This window comes from Neolamprologus multifasciatus, chromosome 4, assembly GCF_963576455.1.
Source record: "Neolamprologus multifasciatus chromosome 4, fNeoMul1.2, whole genome shotgun sequence".
Classification (NCBI taxonomy): domain Eukaryota; kingdom Metazoa; phylum Chordata; class Actinopteri; order Cichliformes; family Cichlidae; genus Neolamprologus; species Neolamprologus multifasciatus.
In genome coordinates, this window is record NC_140442.1 from 11,592,397 (window position 1) to 11,613,097 (window position 20,701).

Here is a 20,701-nt window from a genome sequence, read left to right on the forward strand (position 1 = left end):
AATTGTCAATTAAATTGGGGGATTTTGTGCATGTTAGTGGCATCCATAGATGTCTAAGTGATCAGACAGTACTCATCACTAGCTCTCTCTAGTGAGAGAGTTAGTAGCTCCATCACAATTAAGAAATTTCAGTGCACTTGTCCAGATAGAAGTGCACCTACCAAAGCACTGGGCTAAATAAAAAGCAGATCAAAAAGTGTTTCCCTTTTTGGTTGTAATGCTGTGTGTCTGCTCTGGTCTGTGCAAGCTTTGGAAATAAAAGCTAATCCTTGCTATGATCCCAGATTTTCCCTTCCTGTAAGAATATATCATTTAATTAGTTTATCAAAATTGTAAGCTAAAAGCTGTGCGCTCACTTCTGTCTGCACAGAAATTAAATGTATTTATAACAAACCATTTTATAGTAATACATTTTTTAATATTATGTTTCCAGTAGCTATATATAACACCCTTCTGGCAATAACAGAAAGTCTGACGATTTTTATGTCCTGTAATTATACACCAGTGGCACTAGAAGTTTAAAACTGGCTATCAAAATATCAAAGATAGTTGGACAGACACACAAGCTTAGTATAAACTGTATCAAATTAATATCCATTTATCTTCAAGAGTTATTAGAATGAATAATCCCCAAACCATGCAGAGCACTATTTTAATTTACCACTAACTATATTGTTAACATTTCTTACATTTTCCATATTTAGGAGCATAATCACTTAAAGAAATATACCAAATAAACCACAATACATTCGCAACATCTTTTTCACTAAGGAATACAGCTGAATTGTTTATATTTGAAAGTATGTTATATTAGAAAAGAGGGATTACATATGTAGTAAATGAAGCAAGATAATTCATTTATTTTTGACCATATCAGTATCAAGAAGCAAGATGACAGACATTCATGACCAAACTAAGGAGAGTGTAAATGCTGAGGAAGCAGAGCCGTTGTCTATAAAAGCAGCAGCTCTGGACATTTGCTCTAACTGACAGGCATCTAAGACGGGTGAGTACAGTAAAGGATTCAGCTACCATGTATATTCTACTGTGTATTATATGCTCTCATTAAGTTTATATTTTACATTTTTAAGTGTTGAGTTAGTTATTTTTTTTATTCACACTGAAAATTTTGCATTTTGAATGGATTCTTAAACTGAAGAGTAAAATGTCCATTGATGTACGTTTACTTATTTTATAGCACCTTGACATACACAGGATACCAAGGAAGTTCTGTTTGCATCAGCTGAGGTAAAATCCACGAATCAAAAAGAATGGATGTCAATTATGGTTTGTATAATAAGTACAGTAAATGATTTATGTGTCAATCCATCATATTTTCAGTCTCTAGTAAAGTGCCACCATGAGCACAGACGCGGAGATGGCGCAGTATGGCGCGGCGTCCATTTACCTCCGCAAGCCAGAAAAGGAGAGGATTGAGGCCCAGACTGCTCCATTTGATGCCAAGACGGCCTTCTTTGTGACTGATACTGATGAGATGTATGTCAAGGGGAAACTTACCAAGAAGGAGGGTGGTAAAGCCACTGTTGAGACAGACGGAGGAAAGGTAGATGAATTATCAATGTACTTTATCTATTTGTCAAATATACAGTGCTGAACTTTGAAAGCTGATTTTTTCTAAGTGATCTTAATTTTCTATTCAGACAGTCACTGTAAAGGAGGATGAAATCCACCCTAGAAACCCTCCAAAGTTTGATAAGATGGAGGACATGGCCATGATGACCCACCTTAATGAGCCATCTGTGTTGTTTAACCTCAAAGAGCGTTATGCATCATGGATGATCTACGTAAGTTTTCACATTGCTGTGTGTGAAAGGAAAATATCATGCTGGTCTGTAAATGTTTAAATGATATTTATTCTCTATGATACAGACCTACTCTGGGTTGTTCTGCGTTGTCGTCAATCCCTATAAGTGGCTTCCTGTATATGATGCTACATGTGTAGGAGCATACAGAGGAAAGAAGAGGATTGAGGCTCCACCCCACATCTTCTCCATCTCTGACAATGCCTATCAGTTCATGCTCACTGGTAAGCTCAATTCCCTATTAAAGACTTTAAATGCATTTAGGACTTCTATTTAAAGAGACGACCATTAATAATTGCGTGGAAAAAAAATTTGCTTCTTAGCACATAGCTACTTATAAGTGACAGGAAATAAATGAATCCTAAGATTATTCAAGACATGCTTATATGTTTTTCTTTTAGATCGTGAGAACCAGTCTGTCCTGATTACGTGAGTATAATAAAAACTGTATGCAAAATATATAAAAACTTTAAGGCATTTTAACAATGTGTCCCCTAAATCCCAGTGGAGAATCCGGTGCAGGAAAGACTGTCAACACCAAACGTGTCATCCAGTACTTTGCAACAATTGCAGCTCTTGGAGCTAAGAAGGCTGAGCCAACACCTGGCAAAATGCAGGTAGATTTTTTATTCTGCATCAAAGTCTTTGTGACAGAAAAAGAAAATCAATTTTGGAAGATCAGCTCACATAAAAACAATATATTCTTGCAGGGCTCTCTTGAGGATCAGATTGTTGCTGCCAACCCTCTGTTGGAGGCCTACGGTAATGCCAAGACTGTGAGAAATGACAACTCCTCTCGTTTTGTAAGTGATTAAAACAAGTTAATGTAAATGAGCTTTTTACTACTTCTCTCATGAAAGGCAATATTAATAAAGATCTACCCCTGTAGGGTAAATTCATCAGGATTCACTTTGGCACATCTGGCAAGCTGTCTTCAGCTGATATTGAAACATGTAAGTTTGAACCACAGTGCAGATTACCATTATCTGTGATAGAAATTATTTTACAGCACATAAAGAGATGAGTCACTTAATTTCAGAAGAAGTAATATTGTCTATTTTGGTGAAACACACGGATGCATGAACAGTTTGGTTACACTATATATGTAAGTTATATACTGTAACCCAGTAGTTATCATGTGTGTTAGTATAAGTAGGAACATATTGCATCTTCACAGAACATTTAAAGTATAATAAGGTATACTGTGAAGCACGTTATTAGTAAAGCAACAAAACTGAAAAAAGTTTCAAACACCCCCAATGACAGCCAAGGAAATGAATGCATGTATGATCCATTTTGCAGTTTTGTCTGTGATGTCAAATGTCTACAGTATCTAAATGACTTTGTTCTTCTTAGATCTGCTGGAGAAGTCCCGTGTCACCTTCCAGTTGTCTGCTGAGAGGAGCTACCATATCTTCTATCAGCTGATGACAGGCCACAAGCCTGAGCTTCTGGGTATGTTAACAGGACACCTAAATTTAAATTTTAAAACCATTAAGATCACATTCTAAGCAAAAAACAAGTTAACTTCATTTCTCCTTTCAGAGGCTCTTCTGATCACAACTAACCCTTATGACTATCCAATGATCAGTCAGGGTGAAATCACTGTCAAGAGCATCGATGATGTGGAGGAGTTCATTGCAACAGATGTAAAATCACATTTGACACAGAATCTTATACTTAACCAGAAATATCTTCTTTTGTTTTATTTATTAATAGCTGATTTCATTTTTTTCTTACAGACTGCTATTGACATCTTGGGCTTTAGTGCTGATGAGAAGTTAAGCATCTACAAGCTGACTGGTGCTGTGATGCATCATGGCAACATGAAATTCAAGCAGAAGCAGCGTGAAGAGCAGGCTGAACCTGATGGCACTGAGGGTATTGTGAAAAAGTTCTATAATGGAAAAATGTTTGCAGTAATTTGTATTTATTAGGTATTATAATGATTTGTTTTAATCCAACAGTGGCTGACAAGATTGCGTATCTGCTGGGCCTGAACTCGGCTGATATGCTGAAAGCTTTGTGCTACCCAAGAGTCAAGGTTGGCAATGAGATGGTGACCAAAGGTCAGACCGTCCCACAGGTAATTTAAAAAAGGGAGACTTGTATTATCATATTATAATCAGTGTTGGTCAAGTTATTTGAAAAAAGTAATCAGTAACTAATTACTGATTACTTCCCCCAAAAAGTAACCCCGTTACTTTACTGATTACTTATTTTCAAAAGTAATTAATTACTTAGTTACTTAGTTACTTTTTAAAAACACGATTTACAACCTGCATAGGTGATAAAGCGATAGATCTTTCAGCCCAATTCTACTTTTTCTACATAATCCATCATACAAAATGTAATCAAATGGAAAAGTCTCTTTTTAAAACTTGTTTTATTAGTTTTAATCTTTTAACTTTATGTATCAAGCAAAAATTTAATTATATGCAACATTCTCTGACTGGAAAAAATTTGTTTAATATTTAAACCTATTTTCTGCACATTCCAGCACATGAAATAATTTTTTTTGTGTGTTTACAATCACTTTTTCAAATAGATGCAAGTAAAACACAGCAGAAAATAAATAAAGTCAAAGACTCAGCGGTCCTTTTGCTCTATTTTCACCTGTAAAGCAGGAGTAGGGTAGGCGGAGGTTTACCCTGGTGCAGGTGTGCCGCAGCGGTCAGTGGAAGAATCTGCGAGTTTCTCTGTGAATTTCCCATTACGTCGTAGCGCACTCTGTGCTTTCTTGGAAATTTAGGGGTTTTTTTTCCTGAAAAAAGAAGTTTTCTTCCCACGCACAACGGACACTAATGTTTTTGTCACTTTTTATGGAATCAAACTCAAAGTAAGGTCAGTACTTCCACGCTTTAAATGCTGCATGCTCATACTCTCTCCCGCACTCATGTATTATCCATTGTTGATCTGCACACAGCTGTTTTCACATACGTCGCACTTACTTACGTCACTGTCATGAGACATTCTCGCAAAAAATCACGGTTTTAGTAACGCAGTAACGCAGCGTTCCTACGGGAAAGTAACGGTAATCTAATTACCGTTTTTGCAATAGTAATCCCTTACTTTACTCGTTACTTGAAAAAAGTAATCAGATTACAGTAACGCGTTACTTCCCATCTCTGATTATAATTATAAACATTATAGCTGTATTCATATGGTTTTGTATAATTATAAATTCTTGTTTGCCAGGTCAACAATGCTGTCTCGGCTCTGTGCAAATCTATCTATGAGAAAATGTTCTTGTGGATGGTTATCCGTATCAATGAGATGCTGGACACAAAGCAGCCCAGACAGTTCTTTATTGGAGTGCTGGATATCGCTGGGTTTGAGATCTTTGATGTGAGCACTTGAAACATTTCACCACATTTCTTAAACTTTAAAGGCTTTATTGCCATGAAGTTAGACATGTTTGTACTATTACAGTTCAACAGCTTAGAGCAACTCTGCATCAACTTCACCAATGAGAAACTGCAACAGTTTTTCAACCATCACATGTTTGTCCTGGAGCAAGAGGAGTACAAGAAAGAAGGCATTCATTGGGAGTTCATTGACTTTGGTATGGACTTGGCTGCCTGCATTGAGCTTATTGAGAAGGTAAACAGCTGCTCTGGAAGAAATGTACATGTGGTTGCATATGTTATCTCTGTTGAAATTTTAATATGACATGTGACATTTTCTCAGCCAATGGGCATCTTCTCCATCCTTGAAGAGGAGTGCATGTTCCCCAAGGCCTCTGACACAACGTTCAAGAACAAGCTGCACGATCAGCATCTTGGCAAGACCAAAGCATTTGAGAAACCAAAGCCTGGAAAGGGAAAGGCTGAGGCACACTTCGCTCTGGTTCACTATGCTGGTACAGTGGACTACAATATCACTGGCTGGCTGGACAAGAACAAGGACCCACTGAATGACTCAGTTGTGCAGCTCTACCAGAAGTCTTCAAACAAACTGCTGGGCTTCCTGTACGCAACCCATGGTGGAGCTGAAGGTAAGAAAAAAAAGTGCTCACAAACTCCCATGTCCAGTACAGATAGCTACAATGTGCATACTGCAGGCTAAAATTATATTGTGAAAAATATTTTTTAAATTCCAATGATGAAATTTACTGTTTATGAAAACAGAGGCTGCTGGTGGTGGTGGCAAGAAGGCTGGTAAGAAGAAGGGTGGTTCCTTCCAGACTGTGTCTGCTCTTTTCAGAGTATGTATAGATTTATATATGTATATATATATATATATATATATATATATATATATATATATATATATATATATATATATATATATAAATTAAATGCTCATTTTTAAATAGTATTAACCTATCATCTAATGATGCCGATCTACAGGAGAATCTGGCCAAGCTGATGACCAACTTAAGAAGCACTCATCCTCACTTTGTCCGTTGCCTGATTCCCAACGAGACAAAGACCCCAGGTAAAACCCCCACAGGACCCCAAAGTAATATTAACTGTAAAAATGACAGTAAGAATATAGAAAAGATTTGAAACATTATGCATTTCTGACTCTCAGGCCTTATGGAGAACTTCCTGGTCATCCACCAGCTGAGGTGTAATGGTGTACTGGAGGGCATCAGAATCTGCAGGAAGGGTTTCCCCAGCAGAATCCTCTATGGTGACTTCAAGCAGAGGTGACAGCACATTACAATATTGGAAAGGAAAAATGGTTTCATTGTTGTTGTAAAGGGGAAACTTGAATATGACGGAAGAAAAATCCAAGTAACAACTGTAATTGTATCTCTCTTAAAGATACAAAGTGTTGAATGCCAGCGTCATCCCTGAGGGACAGTTCATTGACAACAAGAAAGCTGCAGAGAAGCTGCTTGGCTCCATTGATGTGGATCACACACAGTACATGTTTGGGCACACTAAGGTACACTTTGTTATATTAATAGACATTAACAAAACACTGTCCATTTGCACTTGTACTTATGCTTTCAATGATTAAATAGGTGTTTTTCAAAGCTGGTCTGCTGGGCACTCTTGAGGAGATGAGAGATGAGAAACTGGCTGAGCTGGTGACCATGACTCAGGCTCTCTGCAGAGGATACGTCATGAGGAAAGAGTTTGTGAAGATGATGGAGAGGAGGTAACATTATCGTAGTAAACTCTATCGTATTCTCTTTTGTATTTCCTTCCTCATATTAAGATCCAACGACACAAAGTAACACTCTCATGTTTGATTTTTAGAGAATCTATCTACACCATCCAGTACAACATCCGTTCTTTCATGAATGTCAAGAACTGGCCATGGCTGAAAGTATACTTCAAGATCAAGCCTCTTCTGAAGAGTGCTGAGACTGAGAAGGAGTTGCAGAACATGAAGGAGAACTATGAGAAGATGCAGACAGACCTGGCTGCTGCTCTGGCTAAGAAGAAGGAACTGGAAGAGAAGATGGTCAGCCTGCTGCAGGAGAAGAATGACCTGCAACTTCAAGTGGCTGCAGTAAGTAGTGGAGAAAAGTATATATTACACCTATAGTTCACGATATATGAGTTATATATAAAAGGACCACACGTTTGTCTCATCCTCTGATTATTTATTTGCTAAAAGTGTAGTTAAAATTACGATCAAGAAAACACTAGGACAATGTGACTCACAAATAATCTAACTTGTGTGTTCAACATGTATTATAGGAAGTTGACAATCTCTCGGATGCTGAAGAAAGGTGTGAGGGGCTCATTAAGAGCAAGATCCAGCTCGAGGCCAAACTCAAAGAGACAAGTGAGAGACTGGAGGATGAAGAGGAAATCAATGCTGAGCTGACTGCTAAGAAGAGGAAGCTGGAGGATGAATGCTCTGAGCTGAAGAAGGACATTGATGACTTGGAGCTCACCTTGGCCAAAGTGGAGAAGGAGAAACATGCCACAGAAAACAAGGTTCAGTTCATATTGATTGTATTCTTATTTAAATTAAAGCATGTAATGTTGTTCTTTGAATAGACACCTTAAACGTTCAAATATTCAGCAAATTCTCGAACAAAATGAAACTTAATGTATTCACATTATTTCAGGTGAAAAACCTGACAGAGGAGATGGCATCTCAAGATGAGTCAATTGCCAAGTTGACTAAGGAGAAGAAAGCCTTACAAGAGGCCCATCAGCAAACACTGGATGATCTCCAGGCAGAGGAAGACAAAGTCAACACCCTGACCAAGTCCAAGACAAAGCTGGAACAGCAAGTTGATGATGTAAGAAAACTATAATAATGATGTGTTAGTTTTTTGTTTTTTATGGAAAGAATTTTAGTACTAAATCAATGTCTTTCCAACCACTTGAATCAACTGACATGACTTTATAGCTTGAGGGTTCACTGGAGCAAGAGAAGAAGCTCCGCATGGACCTTGAGAGAGCCAAGAGGAAGCTGGAGGGAGATCTGAAACTGGCCCAGGAATCCATAATGGATCTGGAGAATGACAAGCAGCAGTCTGATGAGAAAATCAAGAAGTAGGGCATTTTTTGTAAATGATTTTCTTTACACACATTGCATTGCAATAATCATATGGACTGTGATCGTAAAACCATACTTCTTCCACACCAAGGAAGGACTTTGAAATCAGCCAACTTCTCAGCAAAATTGAAGATGAACAATCCCTTGGTGCTCAACTTCAGAAGAAGATCAAAGAACTTCAGGTAACACTAACGACCAGTGTTCAAAAAGAATATTGTTCATTATAAGTCAAAAACCTAGTTTAGTTCAGGTTCTAATCGATAAATCCAAATAATTTCAAACTAGGCTCGTATTGAGGAGCTGGAAGAGGAGATTGAGGCTGAGAGGGCAGCTCGGGCTAAGGTAGAGAAGCAGAGAGCCGACCTCTCCAGGGAGCTTGAAGAGATCAGTGAGAGGCTCGAGGAAGCTGGTGGAGCAACAGCTGCTCAGATTGAGATGAACAAGAAGCGAGAGGCTGAGTTCCAGAAACTGCGTCGTGATCTTGAGGAATCAACTCTGCAGCATGAAGCTACTGCAGCAGCTCTCCGTAAGAAGCAGGCTGACACTGTTGCAGAGCTCGGAGAGCAGATCGACAACCTCCAGCGTGTCAAACAGAAGCTGGAGAAAGAGAAGAGCGAGTACAAGATGGAGATTGATGACCTCTCCAGCAACATGGAGGCTGTTGCTAAAGCAAAGGTGTGGACATTGTTTATAGAGAACACATTTTCTTTTCTTTTTTACATTTCAGGACCTCCAAAGCAGCTCATTAACTTTTAACATGGATATGACATTACTTGTTGACAGGGCAATTTGGAGAAAATGTGCAGGACTCTTGAGGATCAACTGAGTGAACTCAAAGCCAAAAATGATGAGAATGTTCGTCAGCTGAATGACATTAATGCCCAGAAGGCGAGACTTCAAACAGAGAATGGTAAGTGATGTATAACAACAAAACAGTCTGTCTCTGGAAATTTGTCATTTACAAGTACCTAAAACTACAACCAATCAGTGGGTGAAATGGAACAAACTGGGCTTAATACATGTGTGTTAATTGCAGGTGAGTTCAGTCGCCAGCTTGAGGAGAAAGAAGCTCTTGTTTCTCAGCTCACAAGGGGCAAGCAGGCCTTCACTCAGCAGATTGAGGAACTGAAGAGGCACGTTGAGGAGGAAGTGAAGGTCTGAACTATATTTGCTATCTTCTTTTAAATTTCAGCACTTACTAATAAAAACAGAGACAAGTTTTAATCAGTTATAGAGAAACTCAGTAACTCTGAGACAGATAATCCTCTAATATCTTTCTAAGGTTTTACCTCTTAAATTTGTTATCCTCTCACCATTAGACTTTAAAATTGATTTCAACAATAAAATATCGAAATCTGAAATCAACTGTCACTTCAACAGGCCAAGAATGCCCTGGCTCATGCTGTTCAGTCAGCACGTCATGACTGTGATCTCCTCAGAGAGCAGTTTGAGGAGGAGCAGGAGGCCAAGGCTGAGCTGCAGCGAGGAATGTCCAAGGCCAACAGTGAGGTGGCTCAGTGGCGATCCAAATATGAGACTGATGCCATCCAGCGAACTGAGGAGCTGGAGGAGGCCAAGTAAGTCATGATACTGTCATTGTTTAAATTAGTTTTCAGACTTAAAACCAACCAATTCAGCCTTAATAAAAACAAAATTATTTAAACGATAGGAAAAAGCTTGCCCAGCGCCTGCAGGAGGCTGAGGAATCCATTGAGGCTGTGAACTCCAAGTGTGCCTCACTGGAGAAGACCAAGCAGAGGCTGCAGAGTGAGGTGGAGGACCTCATGATTGATGTGGAGAGAGCTAATGCTCTGGCTGCCAACCTTGACAAGAAGCAGAGGAACTTTGATAAGGTAAAGATTTAAACATAACCTCTGTCATCAAAGGAGAAATTACACCCATTACAACAACTAATTATTTTATTTATTTATTTTTAATTAATCTAGGTCCTGGCAGAATGGAAACAGAAGTATGAGGAGAGCCAGGCAGAGCTGGAAGGAGCCCAAAAGGAGGCTCGTTCTCTCAGCACTGAGTTGTTCAAGATGAAGAACTCATATGAAGAGGCTCTGGATCAACTGGAGACCATGAAGAGAGAGAACAAGAACCTGCAGCGTATGCTTATCTTGCTATAGATCATATGGATATGATTCTAATGTTTATATTCATTTATATGTTATGTTGTGGCAAAAACATCTGCATATATCAGCTCCAAGTACTCTAACTCTTGGCTGTGTTTGCTCTGTAGAGGAGATCTCAGATCTGACTGAGCAGATTGGTGAGACAGGAAAGAGCATCCATGAGCTGGAAAAGGCCAAGAAGACTGTTGAGACTGAGAAGTCTGAAATTCAGACAGCTCTGGAGGAAGCTGAGGTAATGTATTTTATAAAAATGTACTTTGTTTGTATTTAAATTTATAAAAGTATCCCTTCTCCAGTTTATTTTGAAATAACCCTTTATTTAAAGGGAACTCTAGAGCATGAGGAGGCCAAGATCCTTCGTGTTCAGCTTGAGCTAAATCAGGTAAAAGGTGAGATTGACAGGAAGCTGGCAGAGAAGGACGAGGAAATGGAGCAGATCAAGAGGAACAGCCAGAGGGTGACTGACTCCATGCAGAGCACTCTTGATGCTGAGGTCAGGAGCAGGAATGATGCCCTGAGAGTCAAGAAGAAGATGGAGGGAGACCTGAATGAGATGGAGATTCAGCTGAGCCATGCCAACAGACAGGCTGCTGAGGCCCAGAAACAACTGAGGAATGTCCAAGGACAGCTCAAGGTGAGTTGGTAGATCGTTTGTGTGTTTGTGTTTTTTTAAATTAACCTCCAAGCAAACAATCATAATATCATTTGTTTTTTTGTCATCAGGATGCTCAGCTGCACCTGGATGATGCAGTCAGAGGACAGGAAGACATGAAGGAGCAGGTCGCCATGGTGGAGCGCAGAAATGGTCTGATGGTAGCTGAGATCGAGGAGCTGAGAGCCGCTCTGGAGCAGACAGAGAGAGGACGCAAAGTGGCTGAGCAGGAGTTGGTTGATGCTAGCGAGCGTGTTGGACTGCTTCACTCTCAGGTTGTTATTCATTACTTTACAAGAACTTTGAGATATAAGAGAGTGAGAATCACATCATTAAAACGGTTTCTTTTTCATTCAGAACACCAGTCTTTTGAACACCAAGAAGAAGCTGGAGACTGACCTTGTCCAGGTTCAGGGTGAGGTGGATGATGCAGTTCAAGAAGCTAGAAATGCTGAGGAGAAGGCCAAAAAGGCTATCACTGATGTAAGTTAGTACTTTACCAGGATCTTATCTTTTCAAAATTCTTGTTCATGCTTGATCAATAATGCCAACACCACCCATAATTTCAGGCTGCCATGATGGCTGAGGAGCTGAAGAAGGAGCAGGACACCAGTGCTCACCTGGAGAGGATGAAGAAGAACCTGGAGGTCACAGTCAAGGACCTGCAGCACCGTCTGGATGAGGCAGAGAACCTCGCCATGAAGGGTGGCAAGAAGCAGCTCCAGAAACTGGAGTCCAGGGTATGTTGTTCTTGAACTATTTTTCAAATATTTAAAAAAAGAAGAAGAAAAAAACACTTTGATTCCATCACATGATCTCAAACCCTTTTTCTTCTCTGTACTTTTAATATTTATTAAAAGCTCATTATTTATCATGGCATTAAAGGTCCGTGAACTGGAAACTGAAGTTGAAACTGAGCAAAGACGTGGAGCTGATGCTGTTAAAGGAGTCCGCAAATATGAGAGGAGAGTGAAGGAGCTCACTTACCAGGTGATTACACATTTACCTAAATATTTATTACATTTAAGTTCCTAAATTGTTTCTTCTTTAGCCGTCAGTAACAGTTTGTTGTTTATGCAGACTGAGGAGGACAAGAAGAATTTGGTCAGACTTCAGGATCTGGTGGACAAGCTGCAGCTCAAAGTCAAGGGTTACAAGAGACAGGCTGAGGAGGCTGTGAGTAAAATGTTTTGTGATTTTACAAATGGAGTGCACAACTTTTTAACTGAATTATAACTAACATATATGACCTTATATTTACAAAACAAAACAAAACATATTGTTACATCGAACAGGAAGAACAGGCCAACACCCACATGTCCAGACTGAGAAAGGTCCAACATGAGATGGAGGAAGCTCAGGAGCGTGCTGACATTGCTGAATCCCAGGTCAACAAACTGAGAGCCAAGAGCCGTGATGTTGGAAAGGTAATTCATGTAATTTGTTTACACAACATTTAATGTTGATCAGATGAGTGTTTGATATAATGTTGAATGTTGCTTGCTTTGTATTATTAATTAGAGTGTAGAGAGTGTAGATACTTGTACAAAAACAACACGCGATAAATTGCTTACTGTTAATATGCGTTGAATAATTTTACCTGTCATTATTTTTTTCAGGGTGAAAGTGCTGAATAAGACACATTCTTTTGGAACTTTTTGGCAGTGTTCATAAAATATGAACTAACTGTTAAATTGTCTGCTTATGATGTATTAATTCAATAAACACTTTCATTATGATTTCATGAAATGTAAAGAGTTTTATTTATTGTATATTCTAAAATATTCACTATCAAACATACAATGTTTAACACAGTAGTTTCTTGAAAAAAACACTTTTGCTTTACCTTTAAAAGAAAACCACATTTCACAAAAACTATCATAATTTAAAAGTCAATTTTTTGCAATCCTAAAAAATTTGTGCTTCACAAGCAAAATTTCCATTAAACAATTAATTTCCCTTGTCACATCAGTTAAACAAATGGCTGCATATGTCAATATTTTTGTTATTAATCTGTAAATGCTTCTCAAACCATTATTAATGGTTCATAAAGCATTAGTTAAGGATGAGAAAGAGAAAAACCTGAATGTTTTTTTGCCAAACAGTGAGCCAAATGTGTTCACCTATATATAGGTGAGAGCTGCTATATTAAACCTTTCAGACTAATTTACTATCTTGTAAGCATAATAAGCATTTGTAAACATATTTTTTAGCATATAAAATTGTACTTTATAAATGCATTATAAATATCCACAACTATCAATCGGAGCTTTATTGTAAAGTGTAAAACATGTCACAATTTATCAATGACTAATAAACATTTATAAATGCCAAATGGGAGCCTTGTTGTAAAGTTTAAAACATGCCACCATTTATTTATGACAAATAAACATTTGTAAAACTATTACTGGGCCTTACTATAAAAAGTATAAACCACCAAATGTTATTTAGCATTGCTAAACTTATATATAAGCTTTTTAAAGATAGTTTAAAAAGTTCATGCCAGGCTCGTTCTGTCACGGCGAGTGAGATGAGCCGTGTGGAAAATAAAGGAGGATGCAAATGGGCAGCGGGGCTGCTGACTGAACTGGGGGCAGCGGGGCTGCTGACTGAACTGGGGGCAGCGCGGCTGCTGACTGAACTGGGGGCAGCACGGCTGCTGACTGAACTGAGGGCAGCGCGGCTGCTGACTGAACTGAGGGCGGCTGGCCTGCTGACTGAACCGCTAACTGAATTGCAGACCCAACATTAAACTGCGGTGAAAGTGTGGATGGGAGAACATGATCAGAAAAAACAGTTTCGGTGAGGTTTACAAATTCCCTTGAATGAATCAGTGCAGGTGAAAAAGGGTCCCAAACATCTCCATACATAACACCAGGCTTGGAAACAGAATGGAAACAGTCATTAACACAGAGCGTGGGCTCAGGAGAAACAGTCTTTGAAGCAGCGGCCATAGAAAAACCACTATCATTTTCAGTGGAAACACAGAAAATGGCCCCAGAATAAATCGTCCTTGTTTCTGGCAACGCAGAAACAGTGTCCCTCTCACTCACCACTGCCGGTGGCTTACATGTCCCGACATCCGGCTGTGGGGTGCTACGCCGACGGCGCGAACGTCGCTTTCTTGTCGGAGACGGCTCCGACGGGCCGGGTAATCCCTCGTCCGGCGGTTCGGATGGCACGTCCTCCGTGGAAGCGAGTGGGCGAGCGGTAGCGGCGGGGGGGTGAAGGTGGAGTTCGTGGAGGATGAAGTTTTGTACCAGCGTGTGAAGTGAGTCCAATAGCCAGGGATAATCGGAAATAAGCCGTTGTAGCCTGGCTTCCAGAATGTAGAGAAACGTTTCTCCCTCATGCTCTAACCACAGGTTGATTAATTTTGAAGCTGAGTCCGTTATGAAATTCCGAAGCTCCGTGGGTGACTGCCGCTGGATCCATATCTGGCTGGTCCGTACTGTCACGGCGAGTGAGATGAGCCATGTGGAAAATAAAGGAGGATCCAAATGCAGGCACTTGTAAAGGTGTGATGGTGGTTTATTAAACACAAAATGAAAATGGACAAAAGGCGAACCGAACAAAGACTAAATTATACTGGGAACAAATTGAGTACAGAACACGAACATGAACGAGAGCGAGCCGAAACAGATTGACAGCAGGGAAACGCACAGATGAAGCAGGGTGGATACACAGACGGACCAGCAACTACAAACACAGAAGACACGACTTAAATACACTCAGAAAATCACAGGGAGATTACACACAGGTGGGAGACACAGCTGGGAATCATTAACGAGACGAGAGGTAAAACTGAACACACTCACATGAGACGCAGACCTTCACAACAAAACAGGAACAAGAAACCATCACACTAAGACGCAGACTCGACATTGAGAGACAGACAGAAAATGACACATGGAACTAGACATACTAAGCAGACACAACCGAAGAACAAATCCTGAACACAAATAAACAGAAACATGAAACCCTAATAATAAACATAATCGTCATCATCAACAAAACAAGAGAACAAGAAAACAATCCCTGATGGAAAATTAAACCAAAACATTATAAACCCAAAATACTGGGTAGAAACTGACCCCGAACCGTGACACGTTCAGACTGGAAATATTTTTGTATATCCTTGAATGAAGTCCCAGTGGTCCATCAGGGTGTTGTGAACCAAACACATGGTTCTTGAGCACTCAAGAACCATGAGGTGTTCTTCCAACTTCTCAGTACAATTTCTTCTTAGTCTACAGAAATGTCCTTTGATGTTCCAAGTTTAGATTAGAAATTATTTTAATATTTTAATATTGTAGTTGTTTGTTTTTTAGATTCTTCTTCTAATCTTGCCCCTACTGCAACCATCCATGCCAGCCCTCCCGATTTTTCTGGGAGAATCCCGAATTTCAGTGCCTCTCCCAAAAATCTCCCTGAGCCATTCTCCCGATTTTCCACCTGAACAACAAAATTGAAAAAACATTCATAGCGTGGCCCAGCCGATTCCAGTTTCTATCAATGGCGGCAGCTACTTAGTTTTAATACCACTCTTATTATTCTTTCTGGGTCGCAAAATATCTTTTAACATATTTTCAGGCAAGAATGTAGGTGTGTGTAAACTACAAATATCTCCACCAGCGAGAACAGCAAACCCCTGCGGTCTTTCGCTACTCTGGTTAAAAATCAGTCACTTAGATAACTTAAAAATGTTATTGTTTGGCTTTTCTCAGTGTTTTATTTGTTCGTGAGTAAATCTAAATAAATAAATATCTAAACAATAATAACGGTGACATTTAAGTTATTTTATCCGATAAATAAACATTGTAAAATAACATTGTGTATATATATATATATATATATATATATATATATATATATGTGTATATATATATATATATATATATATATATATATATATATATATGGGTATATATATGTGTACAGTGTTGGGAAGGTTACTTTTAAAATGTATTCCATTACAGATTACAGAATACATGCCCCAAAATGTATTCTGTAACGTATTCCGTTACGTTACTCAATGAGAGTAACATATTCTGAATACTTTGGATTACTTAATATATTATCATGCTTTTTACAACTACGTGAATGTACTATTGCTGTGATTTATTACTGTTACTGAAAGTCCGCGGCTCCGAACCCATAGTAAAGGGACCTCTGACTAATATGGCGGGTTCCATGTCGGGCTCGTAGCCGGAAAATAGCTTTACTTTGTTGTGTGGGTCAACTTTGCTTGCGAGAGACAAACAGAGGCGTTGAAAGGCTACTCCAACAGAACTTATTGTTTCGGAGGAAAACACAAACACAGCATACAGTCGAGTCTTAATAGCGTACTTACAACTGGGCTCCTCAGGCACTCTTCTTGGCTGCAGTGGTTATTATATTTACATGCTTCCAGCTCCCGTTTTTGCTGGATGACAGCTTGTACTTTTCTACTGGCCTTTTTCTCCCTCCTCGTGCTCACAGACACATAACGGGTATGGCAGTCCATTCTGCCTGCAGCACGGACTACACTGCCCATGAGGCTACATTCTTTAGAGCTATACCTGTAGCATTCTGCCTATTAGCTTAGCACAACAACAACAACAAAAAGGCGCTCTCTCACCCAGGAAACACGCAGAGAGAGCGTCACCATGTAACCATGGCAACCGTAACCGTGCCACCTGGAATAACAGAACGTAGCTGTCAAACCATTGACTGTAGAAAATGTGTCAAACAAAACCCAAACAGTCCTGACCCACCACAATATGAAACAGGAAAGTACTGCCGTGTAATCCATTTATTTCAACAAAGTAACTGTATTCTAAATACCACCTTTTTAAATGATAACTGTAACGGAATACAGTTACTCATATTTTGTATTTTAAATACATAATGGCGGTACATGTATTCCGTTACTCCCCAACACATGTGTATATATATGTGTGTGTATATATATATATACACATATACAGGGGGACTTTGGACAGGGGGAACAAATTGTGGCAGGATCAGCCTGATATTATTTGCATCCCACTGTAACTTTACTGTATAAAGAGCTAACATATCCAAAATTTGTGGAGTAGTTAGTCATCATAAGAAGTGTTTATGAACTAAAAATCAAGGTGAAAGAAATTCTGTCGGGGATACCGAGTTTGGCACAACACTTGTATGAAGTAAGGCAGTGGAGTGAAAACCCAGACGACCTACCACCGTTGTCCTATCCCGATATCTTCGTGTACCTTGTCTGTGGAGTCAGCGCATACACGGCGAATCAGTTTAGGAATTATAAATCCCCACAGAAATCCTCGCTCATCCAAATGGGATTACCGCCACCTGGTGGATGAACTGGAAACTGCATACGGCCCTTCTTCTGACCATCCAACTGCTGTTGTTGTAGAACTGAGGTAGCAAGTGCGTAAACCTAGTGATGCCCTGCATGTTTTCATAGATGACATTTATGGGAAAGTAGCTGTTGCTTATGGTTACAGAGCAGAGATTGAGCAAGACTCTATAGCTTTTGAAGTTTTCACAAATGGGCTGGACAATGCGGAAATATTACAGAAGTTGTTAGAGAGGTGCCCTGCCACACTTGCCTGTGCATATGAAATAGCCCACTACCATGAAACCGCCCAAAGGGCTGCATCTTATGTAACTAGTGCCATGCAGCCAGAAGCCCGCAACTCAGCTGAACGCCGGTCCCGAGCCGCTGTGGTCAAGGAAAAAGACAAAAATGAGACTTTTGCCGAGAATAAACCCGCAGCTAGCCCCTTGACAGAATCAGTTTGTCCCACACACATCCAAAACAACACCAAACAATTGCAGAAACTTTAAAAGGGGTGGAGTCCACTCCCAAAACTGTCAAGGTTTGGGCCATGTCCAAAAGCAGTGCCCTTCCCCTCACAAAGCCACCAAGGCTTTAACACTGAACTGTAACTACATGAGGACTGGTGGGAGTAAACGACGTGACGCAGTGCAGCATGGCCTCCAGTTCCTGGTTAGCTCGCTAGGTCTGTCCATTAGTCTGCGGGTAAAAACCAGAAGACAGACTGACCTGTGTCCCCTGCTCGGCACAAAACTTCTTCTACACCTGAGAGGCCCACTGGGGCCCACGGTTGGAGACAATATCCTGAGGGATGCCGTGAAGGCGAAAAACATGTTGAGTTAGGAGCTGGGCAGTTTCCAAAGTGGTAGGGAGTATGGCAAGGGCAAAAAATGGGCAGCCTTTGAGAAACGGTCGATGATGGTGAGTATTATAGTATTACCAGAGGATGGAGGAAGGCTGGTGATGATGTCTAGAGCAATGTGCAACCACGGCTGGCTCGGGACAGGCAGCAGTCTGAGGAGTCCTGATGGAGGTGAGTTCGACATTTTATTCCAGGCGCACACAGGACACTCCGCCACATATTCCCAGACGTCCTGAGAGAGAGACGGCCACCAAAACAATCATCGTAAAAAGGCGATAGTTTGGTTCTTACCCGGATGGCAGGCAAACCTTGCGGTGTGGGCCCAGTGGATAACTTTACTCCTGGCCGCCGAGGGAACATACAGTCTGCCTTCGGGTTCCTGTTGCTGGGGCTCCCGAACCACCTTTTCAATCTTCCAGGTAAGAACCCAGACTATGCAGGAGGTGGGCAGAATGGGACTCTCTTTCTCCTCAGGGTCAAAGTCTGGCATGACAAGGCATCCACTTTTGTGTTCCGGGACCCCGGTCTGTAGGTATTGGTTAGGTTGAACCGTGTGAAAAATAGTGCCCACCTGGCTTGTGAGGCGTTCAGATGCTTGGAGGTATGTCAGATTCTTGTGGTCGGTCCAAACAACTACTGGATGCTCGCTCCCCTCCAGCCAATGCCGCCATTCTTCCAGTGTCGTAGTTCCTCTCGGCCTGGGAGAGGCGACGGGAGAAAAAGGCACAGGGGTGTATTTACCGTCTAAGTGCTGAGAGAGGAAGGCCCCAACTCCAGAATCTGAAGCATCCACTTCCACCACGAATGGCAAGGTGAGGTCAGCCTGGGCAAGGATGGGAGCTGAAGGAAACAGGTGTTTGAGACGATCGAATGCCTGTTAAGCTGCTGGAGTCCACAGAAAAGTCTGTTTGGGTTATGTGGGTTGGGCGAGTGGCAATGCTACCTTACTGAAGTTCTGGATGAATCGTCGGTAAAAGTTGGCGAAACCAAGAAAAATCTGCAACTTTTTCCTGGTCGTGGGCACTGGCCACTCCAGTACGGCTTTGATTTTTGCGGGATCCACTCGCAATCGGCCCTGTTCAACGATAAAGCCCCCAGAAAGTGGGGACATAAAACTCACACTTCTCCGCTTTGCAAAAAAGCCGCCAGCGCAACACCAGCCTCACGTACTTCATACGCTCTGCTCGGGATCTGGATAAAATCAGGTTATCATCAAGATAAACAAACACAAAGTGGTTCAGAAAATCTTTTACCAACGCCTGGAACAGGGCAGGAGCATTGGTGAGCCCAAACTGCATTATTAGATATTCAAAGTGGCCAAGGTGGGTGTTAGGTTTAATGTATGTGTTGTAGGTTGCCATTTAAAAAGCTAGAATGCTTCTGTTTGCTCTCTATGTAACCTACTGTTGGGATTTAAATATATATATTCTTAGTGCTTAGTGTCGGATTATATTGTTTTATGTATGCTTTTATAAAATCAGACCCAGATGAGAACTATGTTAAGGGTGACAGGTTGCCCTGGCAACAGACTTTAGAAAGAGGAAGTGCAAGCTGCACCGGAAATTTGACACAAAGAAAAAGAAGAAACTAGTAACATATAAGGAGTTGTTTGTATTGAAACTGTGTGTGACGTGCTGCAAAGATAGCAAGACTGGCTGCTGCTGCCTCAGAATTGAGCTGGCGTTTCTGTGTGCTCAATCTCCATTTTCTGGAAAATGTAAAATTAAAGATCATTTTTTTGAGTTAGACCACTTTGAGCCGTGTCTTTCTTCGCCGTTAAAAGAATACAAAGAACAGAATTTAATACCACGCATATGAGTACCTTCACGACCTTGATAAGGGGAACAAGCAGTCTTGAGAAGAACAGATTCTATTCAGTGAAGTAAGCCACCTGGCTGGGATGAGATACCGAAGACATTCTGGGAGAGCTGCACTCCCATCATATAACCACACACATGTATAATCACGCTTGCACAGCACAATCACACATTGTAACCAGTTATAGTAATTTCTCATAGGTAATACAACAACAAGCTTTATGAATATTCATGTATGTAACCAATAAAAACAACCTGCAGGGGGAAAGCAAGTTGAAGTGGGTTGGAGACAACTGCTTCCCCCTCGCGAGTGAAAACTTGAGCTCTGTGTGACCTCGTTCCTGTTTCTGATTTTATTTAGTCCTTGGAAATCAATGCAGGGGCATAAGGTCTTGTCCTTCTTTTCAACAAAGATAAACCCAGCGCCCAGGGGGGAAGTGGAAGGGCGGATGATGCCAGCAGCCAGGGAATCGGTTATGCAGCGCTCCATAGACTCACGCTCGGGCTTTGAGATGCTATAGAGGCGGCTTGAGGGCAAGGGAGTGCCAGCAAGCAAATCTATCCCGCAGTCATACGGACAATGGGGTGGAAGCAATTGGGCCCTGTCTTTGCTAAA

At 40.7% G+C, this 20,701-nt stretch overlaps 1 protein-coding gene across 1 annotated transcript; it reads left to right on the forward strand.

Moving 5' to 3' along the window:
• The first annotated feature begins 947 nt into the window (after nucleotides 1-947).
• On the forward strand, nucleotides 948-12,836 carry LOC146519882 (myosin heavy chain, fast skeletal muscle-like). Its single transcript, XM_085157361.1, has 41 exons — nucleotides 948-1,006; nucleotides 1,199-1,248; nucleotides 1,342-1,564; nucleotides 1,662-1,805; nucleotides 1,891-2,047; nucleotides 2,225-2,252; nucleotides 2,329-2,440; nucleotides 2,534-2,626; nucleotides 2,713-2,776; nucleotides 3,180-3,278; nucleotides 3,369-3,472; nucleotides 3,566-3,704; nucleotides 3,791-3,909; nucleotides 5,022-5,171; nucleotides 5,256-5,426; nucleotides 5,514-5,820; nucleotides 5,954-6,030; nucleotides 6,176-6,263; nucleotides 6,360-6,477; nucleotides 6,596-6,719; nucleotides 6,799-6,935; nucleotides 7,037-7,292; nucleotides 7,484-7,726; nucleotides 7,861-8,037; nucleotides 8,148-8,293; nucleotides 8,389-8,479; nucleotides 8,583-8,972; nucleotides 9,081-9,207; nucleotides 9,334-9,452; nucleotides 9,678-9,874; nucleotides 9,967-10,150; nucleotides 10,244-10,409; nucleotides 10,543-10,667; nucleotides 10,761-11,069; nucleotides 11,159-11,362; nucleotides 11,445-11,570; nucleotides 11,657-11,827; nucleotides 11,973-12,077; nucleotides 12,168-12,263; nucleotides 12,383-12,514; nucleotides 12,707-12,836. Exons 3-41 carry the CDS (start codon nucleotides 1,361-1,363, stop codon nucleotides 12,722-12,724), a joined length of 5,817 nt encoding a protein of 1,938 aa, XP_085013487.1. The 5' UTR covers nucleotides 948-1,006; nucleotides 1,199-1,248; nucleotides 1,342-1,360; the 3' UTR covers nucleotides 12,725-12,836.
• Nucleotides 12,837-20,701: the final 7,865 nt, after the last annotated feature.